Source organism: Penicillium mononematosum, assembly GCF_028829835.1.
Source record: "Penicillium mononematosum strain IBT 11891 chromosome Unknown utg000003l:1.0-8172316.0:1.0-8177699.0, whole genome shotgun sequence".
In the NCBI taxonomy this organism is placed as follows: domain Eukaryota; kingdom Fungi; phylum Ascomycota; class Eurotiomycetes; order Eurotiales; family Aspergillaceae; genus Penicillium; species Penicillium mononematosum.
Genome location: NW_026643273.1, coordinates 3,013,216 through 3,030,232, shown reverse-complemented (window position 1 = coordinate 3,030,232; position 17,017 = coordinate 3,013,216). Strand labels below are relative to the sequence as shown.

The 17,017-nt window shown below is 49.6% G+C and overlaps 6 protein-coding genes across 6 annotated transcripts; 1 reads left to right on the top strand and 5 right to left on the bottom strand.

Annotated features, from left to right (window-relative positions):
* Positions 1-161: 161 nt before the first annotated feature.
* N7519_006113 (uncharacterized protein) lies at positions 162-2,627 on the bottom strand (the record flags this gene model as incomplete). The annotated part of the gene is made up of 1 exon (XM_057292889.1): positions 162-2,627. The coding sequence occupies one exon, from the start codon at positions 2,625-2,627 to the stop codon at positions 162-164; it is 2,466 nt and encodes an 821-aa protein (XP_057147700.1).
* A 519-nt stretch (positions 2,628-3,146) lies between these two features.
* Positions 3,147-5,945, bottom strand: N7519_006112 (putative pre-mRNA splicing factor; the record flags this gene model as incomplete). Its single annotated transcript, XM_057292888.1, is given in 3 exon segments — positions 3,147-4,025; positions 4,036-4,319; positions 4,388-5,945. The coding sequence occupies 3 exon segments, from the start codon at positions 5,943-5,945 to the stop codon at positions 3,147-3,149; spliced, it is 2,721 nt and encodes a 906-aa protein (XP_057147699.1).
* Positions 5,946-6,541: 596 nt separating this feature from the next.
* Positions 6,542-8,609, bottom strand: N7519_006111 (gamma-glutamyltransferase; the record flags this gene model as incomplete). Its single annotated transcript, XM_057292887.1, has 7 exons — positions 6,542-6,990; positions 7,043-7,176; positions 7,229-7,389; positions 7,454-8,036; positions 8,087-8,246; positions 8,303-8,336; positions 8,394-8,609. The coding sequence occupies 7 exons, from the start codon at positions 8,607-8,609 to the stop codon at positions 6,542-6,544; spliced, it is 1,737 nt and encodes a 578-aa protein (XP_057147698.1).
* Positions 8,610-9,263: 654 nt separating this feature from the next.
* On the bottom strand, positions 9,264-10,236 carry N7519_006110 (uncharacterized protein; the record flags this gene model as incomplete). The annotated part of the gene is made up of 3 exons (XM_057292886.1): positions 9,264-9,645; positions 9,707-9,754; positions 9,812-10,236. The coding sequence occupies 3 exons, from the start codon at positions 10,234-10,236 to the stop codon at positions 9,264-9,266; spliced, it is 855 nt and encodes a 284-aa protein (XP_057147697.1).
* Positions 10,237-13,286: 3,050 nt separating this feature from the next.
* N7519_006109 (uncharacterized protein) lies at positions 13,287-14,141 on the top strand (the record flags this gene model as incomplete). Its single annotated transcript, XM_057292885.1, has 1 exon — positions 13,287-14,141. One exon carries the CDS (start codon positions 13,287-13,289, stop codon positions 14,139-14,141), a length of 855 nt encoding a protein of 284 aa, XP_057147696.1.
* Positions 14,142-14,944: 803 nt separating this feature from the next.
* N7519_006108 (uncharacterized protein) lies at positions 14,945-15,498 on the bottom strand (the record flags this gene model as incomplete). Its single annotated transcript, XM_057292884.1, has 2 exons — positions 14,945-15,123; positions 15,177-15,498. 2 exons carry the CDS (start codon positions 15,496-15,498, stop codon positions 14,945-14,947), a joined length of 501 nt encoding a protein of 166 aa, XP_057147695.1.
* Between the last annotated feature and the right edge of the window lie 1,519 nt (positions 15,499-17,017).

Sequence of the window (17,017 nt, the reverse complement as noted above, 5' to 3'; positions counted from 1 at the left end):
AAGCTAGGACAAGAAAGCAGGAGGGGTATCATGAGTTCGTCAAGCCCATTGCAGCAGCAACAGCAATATCCATATCCCATGCTATCCAGCAAACCGCCCCGAATAATTTCAACGCTATAAGGTCGAAAAGAATTAGTTCCATTCCGATCCCTGTTTCAAAACTATCTCCGCCTAGAGTTGCGCGTATCCCGACGAGCAAGACCGTCATCTTCCTCGTCTTCCTCCTCGACAGGCGCGGGCGTGCGTCGCTCCGTGCGTCTCTTGGGCCGACGGCGCCGGTTCGAGCTGATGTTACTCGCCGAGTCATCGGGCGCAAGAGAACGATCGTCGTCGAGGAAGTCGTCTTCACCGCCGCTTTCCCATCCGCCAACGCCCGAGAAGGGCGTGCCCATCCGCGCTTCGACGAACGAGCCCCGGCGGCTTTGGTTTGCTACGGAGAGGCCGGCGCCGCGTTCGCGCAGTGCGCGCCGCACGGTTTCGGCTTTGCAGTGGAGGGCTTCGAAAGCGTCTTCGAGGGCTTCCATTCCGAGGAAAATGTCGCGTTCGACTTCCGCTAACGCGGCGATTTCGGTTTCCTCGTCTAGAGCGATCGGGCCGCCGAACGAGGCGGGGGATGAGGGTCCGCCGTTGACTTGGCTTGAGGGTCGGAAGCTGCTGTCCATGTAGTTGGGTGTCGGTCCTCGGGAGACACCGCCGCCTAAGGGTGTATTGGAGCGACTACCGCCCCAGCGAGACCCGGCGACATTCGCGGTCGGGCCTGTATCTTCTGCGCCACTGCGGAGGAATCCGTCGAAGCGGCCGGAGATGAGGATTTCCCACTCGTCATCGCTGATGGCGGAAAGCGTGGCGAGGACATGGTGGATAGTAGGGTTATTCAACATGTACATGGCAGTTTCTGGGTCGCGAGGGAGTGAGGAGAGTCGGTAAAGACGCTGGATGGCCGAGGCCGATGAGACAAGCGCTGAAGGTTTCGGTCGGGGCTTTTCGTCGTCGGATCGTGGGACAGGAGTAGAAGAGTTGATGCCGAGCAAAGAGCAGAACAACGAGCGCTGGTAGGGTTCGAGATGCGTAAGCATGGCGAAGGTCAACGTCTCGTCGTCGACCTCGTTAGGAGCGCTGGTGCCTGGATCATTCTGCTCATAAAGCCATTTGTCGACAGCGACCTTCGTCTTTCGAGATTGCCGAATGAAGTGTTCCCGGTACTCTTCAGGAACGTCAACGTCAAGCTTCTGCATTGGAATGTGCTCGTCGCCGGGCGCACCGGTATCCACGGCGCTCGGTGCCATTGTGAAGGGAGGCCACATAGGAAGTTCCCTGCGGCCAGACACGAGCTCCAAAACCTCACCCCAGCTCACCCCATCCGGCCGATCGTCTGGCTCCGCTTGGTCGCATATCTGGCAGGTACATGGCTCGGACGAGATGTCGCGCGCGAACACGGCTTCGAGGCGATCCAATAAACGTCGGGCCACAGATCGATAGCCTGTTGCGACAGCAAGAGAGCCATTCTTATTCATGACCTTTTGGTAGTCATCTAGTAAACGGTTATAGGGATCGAAGATTTTGCCAGCGATAGCCCGAGACTGTGGTTGTCCTTGCGATAATGGATCCTTCTGCCCGAGGCTAGCCAACAGTGCTCTCGACACCTTGTTTTCCAGACCACCATTCTTCAGCAGGTAATCGACTCGAGGGATAGTGGCAGGCATTTCGGGCGGAGGTGGGGGCGGCGGGGGTGCACCAAATGAGTTCGGATTCATTGGTTTCACGAAATCGATCGATTCGTCACTAGCAGTGTGACGATGGGACATGGCTGATCGGTTCTGGGTGCGCGAGGGAGGCTTCGTAGGCGGGGTCATTGGTTTTCGTGGCACAGAATGCTGCTGGTTAGGCGCAATAGACGTCGCGTCAGAGCCGTTGACTGACTCCACGCCGATATCACGAAGCGTGACGTTCGACCGTGAGGCAGACATCGTTGAACGACTCGACCGTTTGGGCAGCTTCCTGTCATCGGAAACCTTCGTCTTGGACTTGTGGCTCGATGACCGAGGCGAAGCTTCACTCTCATCCTTGGGTGTTCTCGATTTTGTAGGGGTCTCTGCTCGTGATGTATTGCTGGACTTGGACTTGGTGCTATCATCCCGTTTCGACCGGAGACTCGAGGAGGATCTGTTGACTTCGGAGGCTCTGATTTTAATGTTCGTTTTCTTTTTAGGTTTGTCTGCCTCCTTCTCATCCTCGTTGACGATACTGCCCTTCCTCGACTCTTGGTCGAGGCCGGTCAGGGGCGGACTAGGAGGCGCATGGTGATTCTCGCGGTGACCGTCTTTGCCGTCGTCATGTGTCAAATCGGTCGGGTCGGGTGTAGGAATATTCGCTCGGACGCCTTCCTTGCTATGAGCTTTCGAGAAACTAGGATACGGCAGACTAGTTCTCGATCCAAGGAACGAGGCTGCCTCCGATCTCTCAAGTCCAGGCATGGAGGACCTGCGTTTAGAAGTTGATGAGCGAGCCGTGGAAGGATCCTCTGGATCCTTGGTTGAGGTCTTTCTGTTTGTTTTGTTTGCTTTGGTCTTCGTAGCCTTGACGGTCTTCGACTTCCTATCGTCGCGGTTTAGTCTAACAGGAAACATGGCGAAATCCGTATAATCGAGTTGTGGACCGCGCGAAAAGGGTCAGTCGTCTGTTACCTGTCTAGACTCGCACCGCCACTGAGGGGAATGTGATCCTATTTTTGTCTCCAAATGTCCTGGCGCTTAGTTCGGGCTGCCGTTGTGACTGGTTAACGTCGCAGTGTGCGGGAACCAATCCGGCATTCCGTATGTGTCTGGGGTCTGGAATGAAGGATCACGGGTTTGGGAAAAGGAAAAAAAAAGAATAATCTCATTCAGGTACGACGCATGAAATTGTTGGAAGTGGAAAGAACGCACTATGGTGATTATGCGGTGAACGATCTCGGCCCCGCTCTTTTAACTGACGTGGTTTTGCTGCATGGAAGCCTGAAATCCGATTCGGAGATATATAAAGACCTCAGCTGAATTTCTGGGGGAACACAGGTTCTACTGCCTGAGGCAACTACTTATACAATATGTGGAATTGAAACACTTGGTATTCTATGTATCATGTACATCAAGAGATGGATGCTCTTAAAATCAATCCGATTCATGCAATCCATTCACAGCCTTGACAAGCGATGTCTCTAGTATCCAATTCCCTTCTTCTTCACGAGCGACCCCTCCGTTCTGCGCAGCTCTCATCATCTTGTCACTGGCAAGTGTCAAATCACCCGTGTTGTAATCCCAAACCCACCCTTCCTTCAGCCACATCCATGTAAGATAGGCACGTAGCTCCTTGTCGTGTGGTAGGACACACTTCCATTCAGGCACGAACCCGATCTCTGTCGCATCCGTCCCTTTCCAGTCAGAGGCTTTCCCCCGCAACTCATCGCGACAGAAGATCCTCCAGCTATCAAGGGAATATGCTCCAACTCCGGGTAGGTGCGCAATCTCCCATGCGACTCGTAGATCTTCTTCGTCAATGCATTCTTTGCGGCCAACATTTCGACCGTCCAGTTTTCGTGGGTAGTGGAGCTTCCGATATCTTTTGCTTTTGTGCGGGGGGTCTGATAGCCATGTTTGTGCCAATGTGATACATTTCCTTGCACGTTGGTTTTGAAAGCCCAAGCAGTTTATCATCGATACAAATTCCGATAGATCTGCTTCTGCCATCGCCTCAATTGTAGGGTATCGTTCAAAAACCTTGAACAAGACTGGCAGGGCAACGCCACCGCGGGTCCGATTGAGAAAAATGGTTGCAATGAGTAAACGAAAGGGGTCATGTGCAAGCTGCTCCTGGATGAGTCCGAAAGAAGACGCATCGATAGGGGGAAATGGGAGGCAAGATTCAGGATCAGCAAGCACACGTGGGAAATAAGGAGAATGCTTCAGGGCTTTGGCTTGAGGGGTTTTAAGGGGTTCTGGGTTAACGAAAGAGGTGCATTTCACCGGAGTTTCAGGATCGGGATTTGTACACTGGGGGGACAAGGCAGGGGCTTTCCGGAGGTGATAACTTGATATGGATATGCGACGGAGGATCTTCTAGATCATTCCAATCGGAATCAAAATCACTCGGCGCATCACTCAAGGGAGAGTCCGATGACAAGAAATCTGGGGGCAGATTCAAATCTTTCAACAGCTGTCGGGTTTTGGGGGGAATAGAAAAATCGTACAGCGAGGAAGCCTTTTCCCGCTTGCTTTTTGAGCCAACTCTAGGGTTGCCGGCTCCTAAGAAATACTTAGACTGGACCTCATCACTTGGAGTCACACCTGGCAAATCACTGGTACTCAAAAATCCGTGTCCCACAGAGAAGGGTCGGCGGGTAGCGGGAGCTGACCGGAGCTCTGTGTGCTTCCATTGGGGCTCTCGAAAGAGGGTCGTCGCGGAGTAGAAGGCGGAATTTGATCTTGTTCTGTTTCATCGACGAAGTGGGCTTGAGGCTGCTTCTCTGCTCCATCAATGGAGTCGTCTTGAGGCTGTTTCTGTTCACCCAATCTCCGATGTTTTTTGCTCGCCTTCTTCCGTTCGCGCTTGCGCTTGTTTCGCTCTGTTTTCGACGCTTGGCTTGACTCACGACGTTTCGATGGCTTTTCTTCGACCGCTTTTTCAGGCGATGGGCTCTCGGGAATAGCATATCTCCGGTCGTTGGGTGAACGTGAAAGAACTTCTTTAATCCTCTCGTTGACATCCTTGAACCCCCCGATAGCACCAACGCCTTCGTTTGGTGGAACGGCATCAGCCTCAGGGATGAACTCGTCATAGGGAGGAGAGTCAGTCAGGTCGATGGGTCTACCAGGACTGCCCCGAATGATGTTCGTGGGCATCGTGGGTAGATCCGGCGTATTGTCTTCAAGTTTCGGTTCATCCGGCTCAATGCAGCGATTGTCCTGGCTGCCAGTAGGAACACTTGCCGGGACATGAGCTTCCATAACATTGGTTCGCTCATCATACTGCGTAGCATCGTGGTTGTGCCGCCTTGCCTTATCCGAGTGACGTCTCTTGCTTTTCTTGTGCTCTTTGTCCTCGGCGTTAGCCGAGCTGCTCTTACGCCGCTTTCGATGCAGGTTCTTGCGGGCTTCTGCATCGCCATCAACTTCATCCCCAAACGCAGAGCCGGCATCTTCTGTTTCCACAATTCCACGGTCCTCAAGGTAGGTCTTTCGAATATGGTCAATCAAAGCATCGATAGCTGTGTCGTTCAGTCCAGCCTCTGCAGCGACCCCGCGCACTTGGCCAGTGAATTCTCTTCTGGCCGAACGTCGAACAGGTTGAACTTGTTCCATCATGAAAGGGTGTGATACAACGAACTTCAGCACCTCCATTTGCTTTTCAGGGTCCACGGAAACAAAGATCTTCTCTTCCGCCGTCATTTCATTCTCAGCGGTCGATATGTTGGTGGATCCGGTGGCTTCTGGAAGTGCAGAAGGGTGATCACCAGCTTCGTGGATGGGATAAGGTTCAACTTCCATGACTTCGTCCCCATGCTGAGGTTGCATGGTGTTTTGGATGCCCATAGGAGCCTCATCATTACCCCTGACATCCTCCATTGCCAAAGGCTTGCGTATTCTGGAAGATGTTCTTGACTTCGGTTTCTTTCCCGTGGTGGTTGTAGGTGAGGAGATCGAGGGTGTGGAAAAATGCGGCGACTTGGCTTCGGTCCTTCCACTACGACGAACGCCGAGCTTCGAGGAGTCAGATGTGCCATCATACCCAAAGGGACTTGAGGTGCCAACATTGTTGTCCATCATGTCGTCCCGGGATTCTTCAATGCTCGCTTCCTCGGACAGGATGTTGTCAACAGCACGGTCAAAGAAGTTTTCATCAAAGGCCTTGAGGGGGTCTATGTCGACGGAGGGAAGAGGAACAACAACGGCGATGTTACTGAGTCGAGTCATTTTATTCCTGGTGCCACAGTTGATGGCAAGTTGTCTAGGGTAGGAAGTTGGGGAAGTTGGAAGGGTTTGTAGACATATCGTGGTAGCTGTTCTGTTGGATGTGAACTGCTTGGATGGAGAGATGCCTGGTTAACACAAGCCAAAAGACAACCAAAAAGCAAGAGGAAAAAATTCACCTGCAAGTTCTGCTATGCCAGTCAAATGCGTATTCTCGGGGAAATCGCGAGGGAAGCTATCTAGCTCCCTTTAACGCGGGGAGGTAGATTCACGTGTAAATTTGACAAGGTGACGCGATGTCGTGTCAATGAAGCCAGCAAATGAAAATTAAGAAGTAGAGAAGTTCAGATCAACTCTTGACATCAGAGTGGACCTTAAAAGGAGAACAAAGGCCAAGTGAGTTGGAGTTCTTTACATCAAAAAAAGGGACTATCGCAAAGCACAGGCCATCCGATAAAGAAACGCTATCAGCTGCCAAGAATCTGCAACAAAGGGATGCATCGCGAAAGGGTTGAACTTTTGCTAGATTTATCTAATGCTTTTGTACCTTGACGCGCACTTGATAATGTATGTACTTTGGCATCCTGCCATATCCAATTCTATACAGAAAACCCACCCGAGTTGAGCTGTCTCGGCTCACCAGCAGCATCAAATGTTCCATTGGGCAAGACCCGAATCAGCTGGGCAGTACTCTGTCCCGGAGCAACCCAAGTTACATTATGACCGCGCGCTTTCATGGAGGCAACCGTTGCATTGTCATAGGTGTATTCAAAGCTGACCTGGTTTGGCATCAACTGATCATGCAGACGGGGTTTGGCCAACGCTTTGGCGGCGGAGAGTCCCCGATCAATGGAATTGATAATGTTCTGGACGGTGGCAGTGATAATACGGCTGCCTCCTGCGGATCCTGCAATCAAAAATAGCTTGCCGTTGGGTCGCTCAACTATCGCGGGCGTGATGGAGGAAAGGGGGCGTTTTCCAGGGCGAACGTAGTTGGATACAGAGGGAATGTATCCAAACGAGTTGGATGATCCAGGAATGGAGAAATCTGTGAGCATCTTAGTTAACCGTAGGGCCTAGCGCTGGCTTTCTCGACATACCGTTCATCTCGTTGTTCATGATGATACCGGTTTCTGGGACCATGACATGGCTACCGAAGAGCAGGTTGATTGTAGTAATTACCGAGATTGCAAGGCCAGTATGATCGGCTGCTGCAATGTGGGAAGTTCCAGGGCTAATACGGTGTCAGCTTAATGTCAGAGAATAATGCACCAAGTAGGACCTACGTCTCCAGGCTTTCCAGCCCGGCTGGGTCATAAACAGATACGTTCTGAGTTCGAGCATCCGAGATCTTAGATCGAATGTCATCGATCGTAGACTGCTTCAGGATGTCCTTCTCATACTTGGCCATCCCGTCAACAAACAGAGGGTCACCGAATTTAGATCTCTGTGTTTCATGTAAGCGATCATCGGCCAGAGCCCACGGGTGAAACAAAGTTGGTCATTCATACCTCGCCATATCCGAATCGCATCGCCTCGTCCATGCGATGGGTACTCAGATTCACGGCCTGTTCACTCGAGAAGAAATCTTTGTATGTCCCGAGGATCTTCAAAATGCTCATGGCGATACTACCACTTGAGGGGGCCGTCGTACTCGTGATCTTGTAGCCACGGTAGTCAATCTGAGAGATATCCCGAATAGCCACAGTGTAGTTTTTCAGATCCTCGAGCGTCATTGTGCCGTTTTCGCTCTGCACCGCGTTGATCATAGCCTCCGCGATGGGGCCCGAGTAGAATGCATCTGCGCCACGCTGTGCAATAGCTTCGAGGGTATCCGCCAACCGACGTCGGGTAATGGTATCGCCCAGCCCAAGCCTGGTTCCGTTCGGAGCGAAGTCAATTGCCCACGTGGGGTTCTTGGACAAGAAATCCTCTCCAGTGCCAACGGAAGATTTCATGTATTTGACAAGATCTTCTGTAACAGGGAAACCGTCACGGGCTGTGCGGATAGCGGGCTGCATAACAGTCGACCATGGAAGGGAGCCGTATTTCTTGTGGAGATACTCGAGACCTCGTACTTCGCCCGGAACTCCACTGGTATAGCTGTTAACTTAGCTCCTATCCGCTCCGCATGTTTCTCTTACCTTGCCAGTCCACCGTAGATGGAAGCATCCTCGTTGTTTTTGTACATATCCTCGAATGCCGCAGCTGGAGCCGTCTCTCGGAAATCAATGAACTCGTATTCACCTTTTGCCGATCTCACCAGCATAAAGCCACCTCCGCCGATTCCACTGTGATACATTCCTGTGTCCGTTAGCTATGCTCAGATACAGTCACTGAACGAATGAATTTAGTCTCACCCACGACACCAATGCAAAATTCCGTTGCAACCAACTATGTCATTTTTAGTACAGAGATTCACCCCGAGCCCACCTGGATAGGTACACTCACAGCGTCAGCAGCGTTTCCGCCCTTCTTCAGAATATCAGATCCATGGCGGGAGCAGATTGAGCTTTCGCTAGCAACAGCGCCCAGCTTCCCAGGCCCAATTTCATCCGTGTCTCGCTCGGAGAACTCCAAGGGGGAGGTGTTTGCGCTGGGCAGATGGGTTGCGATCAAGAGCAGCGACAAAACCACCAAGACTCCGAGCCTCATCGGTTTCAACATGTTGACAAGAATCTGTCTACGATTTCCCAGCGATATGGAATGTTGCGCCAGTGTCCCAGGGGAAGAAGATCCTGGGGCGGCCAACTCAAGCTATGGCACCTTCCCATATTAATACTCCCAATCGGCGCATGGAGTATTCCCCGAGAGGGGAAATTTTGGAGAGATAGGCTTTATCTATTTCCCCACATCTCGGCTCAGTTGACAGGGATTTTGCGTGCCACGATTGGAGCCCCTCTCAGGTTCGCCCCGGACGCTTCTGTATAGGATCAGCGGTGGTGGTGGTCGGAAAATTCAACCGGCATCGGGAGATGGTAATTGAGGGATGGAAATCAAGGCTCGGATATTTCGAAGGTCCACATCTTCCAAGACCGTGAAATCGACTCTGTGAATGTGTTTTTAAGTGTAAAACCCTAGTTTCGACCCCGCTGATAAGCTGCCAGATGGCTTTTCGGGGGAATTGTCAAATTCCGAGGGATTTTTGGAGTCAGTAGATCAAATTCTATACCGTCCAAACATAACCTCTTATCTCCCTTGGGTATGATTCCGTCATTACTTGGCGTTTTCTAAGGTTTGTTATGAATTTCATAATACCTCAATCTATAAGAACCCTGTACTCCATACCCCGAATGCCCCACATGGTTATCATTTCTGTGACTAATCCTCCCTCGCAACGGCTCGTCTTATCCAAGAGATAGTCTCGTCCCACTCCGGAGGGATCTCGTGCAGTTGTTCCAGTGTGGCCGATACTAGCCGACGGCCCCAGTCGCGCACGTACCATCGATGGCATAGGAGACGCATAGCTATGCCATAATGCAGGAAAAGAACTCGGGCAGTCCAGTCGCCATGTTGCAGGAGTGAGGAAAATTCGTCGGAGAGAAATAAGGGCCATGCAAGGGGACCGCCATGTGGTCCGATTTTTGGCCACGGCTCGATGGCCTGCTGCAACCGCTGCCATGTGGCAGAGTAGATCGGTTGATCCGATCCTTCCCTTGTGTCAATTATCGAATGAAGCCGAGCCAGCGACGTCATTATGTCTCTGCTTAGATTATCAGTTTCGCAAGCCCTACACCGTAACTCCGTTCGTCACTGGAACATACTTGTGTAGGCTGAATAATACACGTGTGTTTTCGACCGGGTTGCTGCCTCTGTTTCGTGTTATCATTCAGCCTCCACTAATGAGTCAGAGAGAAAGAGTTCCGTACTCATCATGTTCCTCACTTTCGAGGCTTTCTTGTGTGTCAGGAGCACACAGCCATCCGTCCAGCTGTGCGTCAATTCCGCCTTCATTTATTCGGGTAAAAAGCATGGCGGGGCCAGATATCAACGTGCGAGCCTCGAGAACAACCAAAAGCGGGTCCAGTGGTTGATTTTCAAGTGACAATACTCGAGATCCAATGGCGAAAAGCATTATGATGATGGATGAGACAAATGCTGGTTCATAATCTTTTGGCGACATTTCCGGAAGGATCTTGCTCAGTCCAGCGCATGCCTGGCTTTGATATCGCGCGGCATGATCCAGCCATGAAGCCCGATTATCAGTTTCCACCGCAGCCAAGTGTAAAGCTGAAAATGCGTGGATGCTGTCAAGCAGATAAGGACAAGATGCGGCCATGCGAGGAATAGTCATAGAGAGATGGTATGCTGATAGTCCGTCTTGCGACAAAGTGTGGTACGTTGAAGTCATGTACTGGTGGAATAATCGTGTCTCAAGCAAGCGCGTCGCCTGTGAAAAATCCCTTGATGGGGTCACAGCCCCACTTTCTGTTTCATCCTGGGTGCTGGATGACGCCAAAGGGCTGTCCTCGTCTTCACTTGGCGGGGGATATCTGCACTCTAATTTTCGCTTCTTGCACAGAGTACATCTTGGGGTGCCCTCGTCACACTGAGCATTGCGTCAGAATATGGGTCTCAACTGGTTTACTGCCGTGTGTAAAGGCCACCTGAGCCATGATCCAGGTACAGTCCTGAGCCACATCCAACACCCCTGATTGGGTTCAGGGGAGTCAACTTGTTGGTACTGACCTTGACATGTCTCCTTTTACACTCCAAGCATCCCCTCCTGGACTTTGTGTGACTACGACGCAATGGCATTGATGACTGCCATTCAGGAACCGAGTCAGGGTGATCCGGTAGTAGCAGAGAAAGTCCCCAACAAAAAAGCAACAAACTTCAGTCCAAATTCATATCTCGGATTAATTTAATCCGCACATCCGACCTCGGTACTTTCTGGGGGATCTGCACATGACGTGTGTGATTGGCTGAGCTGCATCGGTGAGGTTCTCGTTATAGCTTATATAATCATTACGTGGGTGGACCCGTGGACCCGTCTAGAATTGTTACTCAGACATTGAGTGGTCTAAAAGGTACCTAGGTACTATATCAAACCAAAAGAATTTCAATCTGAGCTCGCTTTAAAATCGGGCCAGTTTGGAGAAATTGATATTCGGGCACTCGGTTAATCATGAGATAGTGTGAACTAGCAAGGTACCTAGGTAGCAGACATCCATGGATGGCTTAATCACGTCAGCATGGGCTGTATTTTAAGAAGCCGACTTGGCGTACTAATGATCTGCATCACAACCTACATAGGATAATAAATCCGCGCTTTCTCGATATCACATGTATTAAAATGCCCAATGATACTATGGGTGGGCAATTCCAAACTCAAATTTCGGCTCGTCTCTTCCCCACTTGGTATTGCTGCACGGTTGTGTCGATCTAATGCGCGTCTGCCTGATGTCTGGGGGATTTTCACTCATGCGTCTAATCTCATTGTGGAGGTGGAAGATCGACAAGTACCTTTAAGGTGGAACTCTCACCTTGAGGCGGGTTCTAGTTGGTGCTGTGACAAGGACCATGGGTAACAACCATTCCTCAAAAAGAATAATTGGACGCTGCATCCTATCCCATTTGAAGTGCTATGTTCTGATTCGGAGAGTTCGCTGTGCTAAATTAAGTTCTCTTGTTGAATATATCCATGTCCACGTGTGAGTCAAAGGCCTTCTGTATGATGATGTACTCCTCATCTTTGGTAGACATTGAGTGAAACCAAGAACTGCTTAGTTAGCTGTCGAGGAAGGTTATCTGCGACTTCGAAGAAATGTCTTTCTTGGACACCTATCTGAACTAGAGCTGATCGAAAATCGTGATGATTTCAACTATCCAATCATTAGATTGATACCACATATGTAAGTCACCAATTAATCGCTATTCGCAGCCGGTTCAAATTCAGATTCAGAGCTGTATCCTATCCACCTTGAAGACATTCCGTGCATCAAACCCCTGAGCCAGTCCCAAGTTTCTGTTATAGAGTTAGTCATGGCGAGCGCCCAATGTCCAGTAAGCTTACAACCTACCTGATCCTGACCTTGGAACATGTGGATATTACATCATCTATAAAAATCCCAGTGGCCTCGAGCAGTCCCGCGATCGACTGTATACAACAACTGATACTAATAAAGCGCTAAGTTCTCCCCCCATACGGGATGGACAATGGATCCGAAAGAACACTACTACGGGAATGACTGGGTTGCGGAGGATGGCTACGGAGCTCGGGAAATGTACCCCTATAATGTCCTGCACGGATCCTGGAGCCGGCGAAATCATGTTCGAGGCTGATGGCAAGTTCTATCTATACGACCAGATCAGTGGGGAGTTTCGTCAGATTATTCCACCGACGGCCTTGCTTGGCATTGTTACCTTTCCAAGGCTTCGAAGGGTAATTATAAAGCGAAAAAAGGCAATAAAATGGAAAGTGGTTTCTTAGTACGGAGTCGCGAATAGGAAAATACAGAACGACGAATGCAAAATCCGCCACGCTGACCTTATTTGAAATATTGCTTCGAGAGTTCGTCGTACTACCCAACACTTTTCACCACTATCGTCAGCGCTGAGGCACATGGCTAAGGTATGACTAGGAAACTACATTCGTACATACGGCAATTCGCATGTCCTTTTTTATGCTCGTCAACATATTAATCAGCGTTTCTTCTAAATAATAGCCAAAATACTAAGAATGGAAGGAATAATATACACAGGGCACCAGAATAGGACCTCTGAGTGTTGTCTCAAATAAAACGTCCTTAATATCGCACTAAGCCAAATGATAGCTCAGGCCATTAGTCTTGCATCGCTAAGGAAAGGGGCCGCATAAACGGCCGAGTATCGTTGTCTTCATACTGAATCTCGTTAAGTCGAAACTTTGGTTAGCACTCCGTAAATTCTACTGTTTGATGAATATTTATGAGTGGGTTTGGGGGCTAAAAGAGGGCCAAGAGCTATATCAGAGTTGTTACTAACTGGCTTATGTCTTGGACAGGATGCTGAGGGTAAGTTGCCTTTTTGGGAAATTTTTGGGGAAGGTATTGATTTAATTTCAGGTAAATTGAACTATTGTGCCAAGAGAATGGTAGTGGATTTAGCTCAAAGGAACAGAATCTTCTTATCTTCCTGAGTTCGACAAGACACAAGACCAATCAAGACCAATCAATAATCCAACTTGACGTTAGACCCACTGAGACATTAATATTCTGCAGCGGGGGAGTGGCGGAGTAACTATGGATATTATACGGACTATACTATGTAAGGCCCGTAAAATCAATGCCGATGGGCAAGAGTCACCAATATCGCCCAGCGCCCACGATTTCTCTTCCCATCTTTTTCTAAATCCATATCAACATGGGCGCCCAAGACGAAAGAAGCACTCAAAAGGCGCCCGAATACCAGGAAACTGAAGCCCCGCCCAACTATGAAGAGGCATTGCAGAGCTGCCCCACAACATCATCTCGCTATGGTTCGCTTCCGTCAACAGTGAGTCTCCATGGTCAGTGGACGAAATTGAAATCAATGAATCTCTGTGCGGGTGAGGATGCCAAGAACCGTCTATGTTTGATCGAGATGCAAACTGGCTACAGCGGCAAACCTCCGCTGGGGATGAGAACTGGAATTCTCCTGCGCAACGGCATGAGCAGCAAGGATTCACTCCTTGCTGCCGCCGGCGATGAGGCGCGTGGCCTCCATGCATTCAATCCCGACGGCATCGTCTTCTTGCCGCCACTTGATCCGGACCCAAAGTCCGACCGCATGGATACAGAACTCCTGCGCGCCGAACCTGGTCCAAACAAAGGTATTGCCTTCCACTTCTCCATCGAGGTAGGCGAGAAGAACCTGCGGCAGGAGTTCGCATGGAGGAAAGTCAAGAAGGGTGAAGACCAAGCCAAGAGAAATGGGTTCAAGTTGGTTCGGCTCTCGTCTACCCAGCAACCACCTCAGCCGAGCGGCAGTAGCAGCGTCCAAAATGCGTCTTCGTCCTCGCCCCCATCAGCAGGCAAAGACGGTGAGACTGTTGCCTTTCTTGGATGGGCCTGGCCCAGTCTGACTCATGCGTTCACGCTTGAGGTGGTGGACGGCCAGTCGAGCGCATTGGGAGAGCGCTGGACTCTTATGATTGTCGTTACTGCAGTCAGGCTCTATACACTGCATGTTAAGGGGAAAACGAGCAAGTTTGTTGTTGATATGGGAAAGAAGACTTGAGGAAAATCATCCCAAATCTTATATGTAGTGTTTGCCCCTGCGCTCTTGTCATTTCCATCGCCTCAGCTAGCTGTCAGACCAGTCCCGTTACTTTATACCACATTACAACGTCAATACATGTTATATATCGAAGAATAGAGGGAGAAGGCATCCAAAAACAATATATAGATTTTCTCATTCGTGTGCCTAGTTAGCATTCCACGGTGAATCAATTTTATACCCTGTTACCCGGATATATATATACCACCTTGCATCAATAGTTCAATTCCAAGACAACCTATCTGAATATAAATATTCTAGTCATCATACGTATCCACAATCCTCTTTCTTTCTGCTCGCACAATAGTAGTTGCATATACGGCCTCTGTCTGCCCCCTTGAAGATCTGATGCATCTGGCTTAAGACGATGTTAAAGACGTCATGTAAGATATCATCCCGATGTCCTTTTTGTACATTCTTTTTAGATAGATTTCCGTATGCCCTCCTTCTTAGAAACTCTTTCTTCTTAGCATGACAACCAGAATGACGATATCAACTCTATCTAGGCCTGTTTGGAAAAATCAGTTGTCAAAAGCAAACTAATATATGACCTTAGGGAATAATGAAAATACAACGGCTGTATTGAGCGAGTGTGCCAAGTGGACGAATGATTTAGTGAAGTGTTCTATGTACCACCAGAAGTAATATTTACTCGGCTTCCAAGGCCTCAACATCCTCCAGTAGAATTATCAACAACTCAACATCAAGAAAAACACCCTAACCTAGTTGAACAAGAATACCGTGACAGAAAGTACCTCAGATCTCTACAGGCTCTTCATACGCTCGAAGATGGCCTGCATCTGACCGTATTGATCCTGGTTCAGGTTGTTGTAGAGAAGGCAAGCAGAGCCACAAGGAGTCGGAACGGGGCCACCGGCAGCATTGCCGTCGAAAACGTTGGAGAGGACCATGCAGTTAGAAGGCAGGCCATCAATTTGGATACCTGGAAGGAGTTAGCGTAAGATTCAAAGTCGAGTGTTATTGTTATCTGCTCACCATTGTTCTGGACGGGACCGGTAACGGTAACAGTGACGGCTGGGTTGGACAGGCTCTCGGCGCACATGTCGAAGTTGTACTGAGGGACACCAGCGGGAGCGGTGACGAAGGTGTCACGACCCTCGAGATCTCTCTTGCCGGCGAAGTGGCCGGCGGCAATGGCACCACCGAAGCTAGCAGCAGCAGAGCCAACCTGGGCGACGGTCATGGCAATGGCATCACCGATGAGAGGAATGGCAATGAAGGGGCACTGAACTTGCTGGCCCAACAAGTAAACAGCAGCGGCACCACCGACGGCCTTGAGAGAGATGGGAGAGATCATCTTGATTGGAAGAGTTTGAGGTTTCCGTTTGGGAATTTGTTCAGAGTCTTTGTTGTGATGAGGAGAAGAAAGATGAGGCAGAGGAGAAAAGAGATGGGTGTTTTATACCCATTCGAAGATGTAGAACGAAATTGATATTCGGACCACCTTCCATGATAAGTGAATGCTCACAACCTGACTAGACTGCAAAGTAGATAGCGTCAAAGTTAGTACTCATGGATAAATGGCGGCTGGCGCATGACCTGAAAAAAATCATCGCTGTAGTTCGAAGTAGTGCTTACTCGAAGCCAACAATGGCTTGAGGGATATTACATTGGGCAATTACCAGAAGATCTAGACAGCAGAATGGGGCGGTTTCTCGCTCGTACGTTGTTAGCGTGGGTCTGTAGTCTGCCTGATGTAACCAAATTCGACTTGTCAACGCAGACTGGCAGCATGATTCAAGCACACCTCCTCTTCAAGATGCTCTAACGGGCATATAATCATCGTGTAGGGGCCGAAACACATACTGATTACCGACCCACACCCTCGCGAACAAAAGCGGGTCAGAAGGGGTTCTATGCAGGAAAATGGATTCTGGAAACTGCATGACCAACAATTGATCCATAGCAATACTATGATGCATGTGTAGAGACCGGTTTTATCAAGATGACTGTGGGTTTGGCCCCCAACATTAGCGCAGACCCTGGGGGATTCGAAAATTATTGTCTCATAACCTTGATGAGGAAGATAGGACCATTAAAATATTGATGGATTTATAGAATGATAGATAACCTTCATCATTGCTATCCTCATATACAAAACAGTAATAAAGAGCGCGCGGTCCGAGTACTCTGAGAGGCGGATTAGGGCATACCTTGTTTGATATTGTCCTAGTCGAAGAAGACGGGGAGACAATCTCCTCCTAGTTCAGGGTGAGCGATGTGGGTTCCTCCAACAATAGTGGAGAACGAAGAATCCACAGCGTCTCGGGGAGGGTTTTGGAGGTTTCCCAAGGGCCAAGAGAGTACTCTGTAAGAAACGTTGTATCTACCATAATCATTTTGATCTTGATACCTGCCATTTCCACATTTGTTCTTTACAATCAAACTTCAAAAATTTTGCAGGCCATGGATCTCTTGTCAATTTCACCCTTGTTTTATTACTTCATAGCGAGCGTACTCAACATTACTGGTCTCAAAAGACGCCGGCAGACCCGTCTTCTGTTGCTGGCTCCAGTCTGGCTATTGTCTCTGTTGTCATTGGCCTCATCCCATAGGCTGTCCTGGATGATTGGGGCTGATAGCACCTTCGCAAGCGTACTTGTCTTCTATCTACTCTACTCGACAAAACTGCTCGCTTTTGATCAGCATGCTGTCAATCCAGAGATTAGCACACACAACTGGAACTTTGTCGACTGCTACAGGATATGGAACAATCCTCGAAAGCTACCACTGCGGCTTTCCCCTCACGAAAAAGAGGGGCCAAGCGATTCTATGTCTCGAACACGTTTCTCCTTCAATCAGTCAATGAAGGCAGC